This window comes from Papaver somniferum, chromosome 5 (assembly GCF_003573695.1).
Source record: "Papaver somniferum cultivar HN1 chromosome 5, ASM357369v1, whole genome shotgun sequence".
Classification (NCBI taxonomy): Eukaryota; Viridiplantae; Streptophyta; class Magnoliopsida; order Ranunculales; family Papaveraceae; genus Papaver; species Papaver somniferum.
In genome coordinates this window covers 174562230-174569826 of record NC_039362.1, presented here as the reverse complement: position 1 = coordinate 174569826, position 7597 = coordinate 174562230, and the positions used below count along the sequence as shown (strand labels likewise).

The 7597-nt window shown below is 35.8% G+C and overlaps 1 protein-coding gene across 1 annotated transcript; it reads right to left on the bottom strand.

Moving 5' to 3' along the window:
• Positions 1-587: 587 nt before the first annotated feature.
• On the bottom strand, positions 588-5357 carry LOC113278185 (ribosome biogenesis protein BMS1 homolog). The gene is made up of 12 exons (XM_026527089.1): positions 5279-5357; positions 4970-5186; positions 4776-4872; positions 4570-4688; positions 4334-4482; positions 3964-4180; positions 3131-3391; positions 2705-2935; positions 1975-2247; positions 1573-1629; positions 1382-1480; positions 588-948 (listed from the first exon to the last, which is right to left on the bottom strand). The coding sequence occupies exons 2-12, from the start codon at positions 5174-5176 to the stop codon at positions 877-879; spliced, it is 1782 nt and encodes a 593-aa protein (XP_026382874.1). The 5' UTR covers positions 5177-5186; positions 5279-5357; the 3' UTR covers positions 588-876.
• Positions 5358-7597: the final 2240 nt, after the last annotated feature.

The following is a 7597-nucleotide window of genomic DNA, read 5'->3' as shown; positions in this document are numbered from 1 at the left end:
TCAACTTGAAGGCCAGAAATTATCCATAGAGGCATATGTTTAAGCAACTTGAATGTGTAGTAGTGAATCCAACTTGACATGAAAAAAAAAATGTACAATTATGGAGATGTGGTATATAAGCGATTAACAACAATTTATAGTTACTCAGAACACTACTAATTCTGGCAAAAGAGTAAATTAATGAATGGCTGCTCTTTTGACAGTACAAACTCTATTAATAGCAGAAGACTATCATTGTGATAGGCTTTTTCGGCCTTCGTATCTAATCTATGTAGTGAAAGATCTAAGTTTGAGGATCAACAGCAAACAGATTTGTTGTGAGTTCTTCTTCATCAAGATTAGATTTGATAGTTTAGGGCTATTTTGTAGGCGGCTGTGATGTATTCTGAGCACAATCCTTCTAGCTTTATTTGGCTAACTTCAAAGGCAATTTCTCCACCTCGGAATGCCATTATACTTGCTAGGTCATGTCCTCTTCTCTAGATCTAGATTAACTTGCAGACCAGAAATTAGTAACATACATTATAGGGTGCAATAAATCCAACTTAACAAGCAGCAACTAACAACATGGAAAAATGTACATTGATGGAAAATGTACAAGTTGACAACGGTTTTCTAGTTAATCAAAACACTAATTCATACAGAAAGTTAAATACATATGAAAATATCAATTTATGCTGCTCTTTTACATACAACGACAAACTGAAAGGAACTTTAATTAAGAGGAAAAGACTAAATCAAATCCCATGGTTCCATATTCACTTGTAAGAGCTTGTTAAATTCGTTAATCATTCTTTAAACTTGAGACCGTTAACAAGTTAATACATGAATACCACCAAAGAACTTCTCTTCTGCTCTCTCACACTCCTCTTTCTGCTATTTTTTGATCAATTCTGCTCGTTTTTCCTCCAACATGACCACCACAGTTTCCTTCGCTCTGTCTTTATTCTGCAGAATAAACACGACATCCACTGAATCAACGGTAACCTTGCAGAGGCAGCAACACTAGCAATCGACCATAGTAGGCGGAAAAAAAAACACAGGAACAAATTTCTCTAACAAGTTTTATTTAGTACACTATGTTAAGGGGATAGATGAAAATCATCAACTTTTGATATTTGGTGACGATGTTTTCCTCACTCCGACCACACTCAAACAACACCTTTTCAACAACTACTTGCTGACTAGGAAGATGTTTTAAATCAATAGCAGCAGCATGAAATACTAGAAGGACCATAACAAGCTCCTCATTGTACTTTCATACATGAGATATAGGTAAAAGTATGAATTATCTATCAGGGGAGCCCACCAAAAATAGCATCTTATCACAATTTGAACAGACCAATATCAAAAGGAGCTGAAACAGCCCAGAAACACGTACCATGCTACCGAGCAACATAAAATAACTTGAACATGGATATGAGGAAGGTGCCTCATCGCTAATCTCCACACGACGTCGCTGTCTCGAAGCAGGGTCTTCCTGGGATTTTGAACCAAAGAGATGTCAGAAATAGGCATGGAGTTGTATATAATCAGTCAACTTTAACCAGCTGGTTCAGATTAGGAAATAACCTTTCCCAGCAAATCTTCGTTAACAGGAGCAGTAGCAATCCACTTTCTTTTTTTCAACTGCCCAATACCGATAACATTAGAAATGCGAACAATAAAAAAAAAACTACACAGGAATGCTGGAGACCAGATACAACAAAAACAGACCAACCAAAGATGGCATACAATTTAGTCATTCACTTAGGAACAGTTCCTGTCAACTCTAACAGGCCAGACAGATGAGGTGAACAGGAAATGATCCGCAGTATACATCACAGAAATTCCATTTTTTTTATGAATTCTAGTATGATAAGAGTAAATGGATGGCAACCTGTGGTTCTATAATCTAGATACACACAGAGAACTATATTAACACTCAACACTAGATACAAAAGAGAGGATTTTGTTTCCAAACTTGGGACAAACCTTTTTAATCTTCCTCAGAATTGCACTCCTAGTCCGGATAGGTGAACCGTTCAATTCAGCAAAATCACTATGCTCTGATTCAAACTTGCTAGGAGCAGTCCTCCAATTAAGGATTCTATGGAGAACAGTCCTTCCATAAAGGATTTTATGGGGTTTTCCTTTCTGCTTGCTGTCCTTCATTATCTTTGAGTGGTGATTAGGGACAAGGCTCGGTTGTTGTTGTTGACGCTTAGGGTCAAGAATGACTGCCTTTGCAGCTATCCGAAACAAGTCCTGATTCAAAATGCAAAAATTCCCACAAACAATAAGAATACAAGATATGAGCAAATCCACAATAACTTAGTAAATACTTGTAAATCTATATGAATAACTTAGAAGTTTTCAACATAATAAAGAAAGAGGATCACAGAATAAATACTTATAAATCTCTTTGGTACACTTATTAGCTTGGCTAGACATCACAGAAGAAAACAGAGGAAGAAAGAAGAACAAACGAATAAATAAAGTGGCTGAATGAGATTATTAAAAGCTATACCAAAGCCAAAGCCTGTTTTTGGGCTTTACAGCCCAAAAAAAAATATGATGGAAGAAACCTATATAAGAGCGAGTTTTAGGCATTTTGGAGGGGAAGCGCAAAAAAGGGTATCAAAGTGCAAGACAAGACGAGTTTTAAAACCATCGTTGCAATACAAATTAAACAATTATTATGTATAAGTGGAATACAGCAGACCTTATTACTCTGCACAACCGCAATTCTGGTACCGGGAGGTGCAACAGGGCCACTAAACATCGCAAGGCAGTGCTCATGTTCGTCATTGAAACTGAGATATTGATGCCGTCCATTGTGGACTTCTGTGGCATAAATAGGTGTTGTCTGGTAACGTCTCCAACCAGCTGACACGGTGACTGTGTCTGCTGACTTCAACAGTTTCGTATGCCACTTATGTCGCTTAAGTCTCGCCTGGAACAAGAACACATATACAAAATTAAAAGGCTACCAGAAACATGTATAAATGTCTTCCTAATAATGCATAACCAAATACCCAATAATGGCAATTTCATTTTAACATTTACGTATTTAATTAAATGATAATGAGTGAAAATTTTCAAAACGGTGAAATAATAATTAGAGTAACTAAACAGAAGGGATAATAACCTGCATATCACAAACATTTTCTTCTTCAGGATTGATACCTCCAACGAGAATCGGACGACATGGATCAAGATTTTCAACCATCTTGAAAGGAACGCTATGGACCTCCAACCTCAGATAGGTGCTTGTTCTGAAACTCTCATGCTCCATGTGGCTTAGCTCAACAAGATCACTTTCCTTTTCCATCTCAGACGATGAAGGGACAGGATCAGTTATGTTTTTAACACTAGCTAACTGAAAGTCACCAACACCAGCAATATGCATCTGTACAGATAAACACCTTGAGTCAATTTGGTAGATAAAAGTGCAACTCTGCAAGTGAAGTTTGTGGTAGAAGAACTGAAAATAATGAGTATGCTGTTTTCTTTACAAGAGTCTCTTTTATACACAACCTCTTTTATCAGCAAAAGAGGCATCAAAGATACAGGACAAACCTAGAAGAACATTTTAAGCATCCAACATTTACAGAACCAAATCTACAGAAGAAACTACAAGGCAGATAATCTAATCTAAAGCAGAAACAACACAGTAGAACAATGCAGCGAAGTTATGGGTTTGTTTCTAATATCAAACGCCACAAACGGAAGTTTTACTGTAATTTTTGTGTCTCATTCTTTGAGTTTTTTACACAAAGCTTTGTGTGAAAGCTAAAAATATGTGCAACGTATATAATTGTCAGATATTGTATTGCTAAAAATATTGACAGCAAAATCAAATCATAATGATATAGTATTTCTTGTCTGACAAGGTCACAGAACAAGAATAGGAAATCCCTAGCTCCGAAAAATAATATATTAAGATTCGGAAACTCGCATTAACCTAGTTAAAGGAAGTACCTTAGCTCCGCCATTAAGACTGCAACCTCGAAGATAACCATATAGACTTAAGTTTCTATTGCAATTTGTATCCTTATGCAGTTCTCCTGGAGGAGTAATATCTTCCAAACGGTCTACAAACACATAAGGACATCCTGCTCGCCATGACCATGACGAGGGATTAAATTGGAGCATCGATATTTGGTCTGCTAGTTGTTGTACTTCCCAAAATTTGTACCTGTTTTAATCATATAGTGGATAAGAAACAAAGATGGTGAGTCCGTCAGATTCAAAGTAAGGGAGAACACTATTAGCGAATTAGTAGATATTTACGAGTTAAGTGCACGAATTACAGGAAGTAACTTTGCGTTACTGATCAACAGAAACTTACAAGTCATGTTCAGTCCTGAAATGATCCTGGAGACGGTCTATGGTTCCCTTCATTTCTTTTTCATCTTCGAACTTGTCAAGATGTGTAAGAACACCCATAACATTTGAAAAGCTGTGCACTTGTAAAAGGTTAAGAAACTCGAATGTTTCCTGAAATCAACAAAATCAATTATGATCAGAACAAAACCCCCACTTTTATATATAAAAAACATAAAGGAACTAACAAAACAAACCTGCCGCTTCAAACCCATAACTTGCATCAACCAGTAACAATACTAGATCAGCATATTTTGAAGCATCGATCATGGCATTCATATCATCAGGACATTCTACAAACTGTAGCCTTCTGTGATAGCCTAAAGAAACAAACAAGATTTCAGCAAGCAAAACCAATAAATAATCCCCTTACCAGAAATTATATGAATATTAACTAGAGCACAAACCTTCTGTTATGAAGTTGATGGGGCCTCGGGTATCATCCTTATATTCCATACGAGTAATATACTTGAATATAGATTTAATCAGCAAGGACTTCCCAACCTACAACAGCAATTAGCAATTTTAATTGAAATAAAAAATCTGACTAAACCACACAAAATCATAGCAAATTCTTACATTGGGAAAACACAATTCTTACATTGGGAGGTCCTTGAACGAGAACAATAAAAGGTGGCGGTGGTTGATCATCAAAATCATGGGCATGTACTGGAAATTGGATAGGATATACCTCTCCATCCCAATCTTCTTCACACTTGTCTTTGTAATTTCTATATATTTTGAAAGCTGGTGCTAGTTCTGGATGATCATCTTGAGAAGAATTTGAACCGGAAGAAGAATAAGACATTTTTAAATCCCTAGAAAGAAGAAAAAGACCCAAAAATTAAGAACAAATACAAAATCCAATTAAAAACAGCTAAAGTAAACAAAAGAGAGGAAAGGGTGTCACCTTGATTAGACTGGAGTGAAATTTCTTCTTCGTTTTTGTTGATTTTAGCGAAAGTTACGTTTTCACAGACGGCGGAAAGAAATAGAAACCCCTCGATTTTGGTTCGGGAGTATATGTATGTACTCCTCATCCACACCAAGCCACACATACTATTCACACGCTTACATCGTGTTTGTTAATTTTTAGTAGATCTGACTCACTTAATCTGACTGAAATCATCTGGATGAGATGTTTTGAGTCAGATGTGACTCATTTGGCTCAACAATATGTCAATCACTGGGTTGGTCTCATGACTCTGGGTATTTTGTTGCCTGAAATCAGGAATAATGTCTGAGTCAAAATTGGCTCAAAATAAAAAACAAATTATATAATATTCGACCCTTGTCGAATCAGGATTGACTCAGATATAAAACTCGAGTCAGATGTAAATAAATATATTGTTAGCATTATTTTTTTTTTATTCTTTTTTGTTCGGGAGTATATGTACGTAAATACACTGGTCCTCCTCATCCACACCAAGCCCATACATATAGTATTTACACGCTTACACCGTATTTGTTAATTTTTATTGGATCTGACTTATTTAAATCTGACTAAAATCACGATTCATGTGGATCAAAGTTATGTGTCGGGGCATCTAACTCAAAAATATGGCTTTAGTTTTATGAGTCGGGGCATTTTGTTACCATACTTAAATAGGTCTAAGTTATGTGTGAGTTAGAACTGACTCAAAATAAAAGAATAAATGGTCTGGTATCTGACTCGTATCGAGTCAGAGTTGACTCAGATCCATAAGTCGAGACAGGTGCAAACAAACATATTGCTAGTGTTTATTTTATTTTATTTTTCCTATTACAGGAGCTTATGTGGCACCCAAAAATTCATCAGATACAATTGGATCGATATATCCAGAATCTTCAGCAAGATGATGGTGGAACAGAATATAAGCAGCGGTTTCCATATCATACTTGTACCGGGGGTGGATGCTGGAATTGAAGAGGTGGATATGGCTTACAAACATTGTACTTTTAGTGGACACAAGGGTGTTCAAAGGAATTTCGGTGTAAATATTGGGCTTCGATACAGTTAATCCAAAGTGTTAGTTGGACATATGTATCCAGATGATGCCGTTAGGTGTGATCATGGCCCGGTATGGACCGGATTTTACCTCATCCGCAGCCAATCCAATTCACTACGGATTTTAAATTTGGTATCCCCATCCAATCTAACATCCAACGGATTTGCATCCAATGAATGCAGGGATGAACGGATTGGGTGTGGATAATCCAATGGATTTGTGCTAATTTAAATTTATTGATGAAAAAATAAAGTCAATGTATATGACTTGTTATAGAACCTACCAATTTTATATATGTATACAAATATAGAAGTGTCATGGACAACACTCCAAGCAAACATCTTAAAAATTTCAAAACTATCTATATATTTTTTAGAAACTATATAAATCCCTTTAATCTAACGGATATGGATGTCCAACGGATTTTCAAGGTTGTTCGGGCTCAATCAGTAATCCGTTAGATTTAAACAATCTCATTCGCGTCCAACCCATTAGTGAACGGTCCGGACATCCATCCGCAAAAATATGGTTGGTCCCGATTAAATCCTCAGATTACGGGTATAATGCTCACCCATATATGCGGTGTACGGCTCGAACGATACTCGTTTACCACATTCTATTATTTATTTATTTATATCCACAATATCATTGAAATCATCAATGTCAGGACCCAAGGTGTACTTGTGATGACGAAATTAAATGTGGGAAGTCATCTCATCAAAGATGGACCCAAGACTTATATGCTACTAGGTCTCAACCCGTGTCGTAACGGAATGAGAAGATATATGTGTTTCAAATGTATCCATCGGTTCATACATGTCGTAATTTTCTAAGAAGAATCAAACCGATCGATTCAGGTTTAAATGTTTTGAGGTGTTGGTTAATATTCATTTCCTTATCCTCGAATCTTTTAATATTGTGTATGTGACTCATACAACCCTTCGGGACAAACATAGTTAATCGTTATAGAAAATTCTATGGGCCGTAGAATATTACTTTGTTTACTACTTCAAAAAAATACCATCAAAGGTCATTCACCAAACTTGTAACAAAACTAAAAACATCTAAAATTAATTTAAAATAAATTAGATTAATATTGCAAAATCTGTTAACATTATAGTTTAATTTTTCTCTTTGATATGAATTGTTGGGTTCCCAATTTACATAGATTTGTGTTTATTCATTTTCTTAAAATTTATAATAATATTTAATTCTTGATCCATTTTTTTTCTTATCTTTTT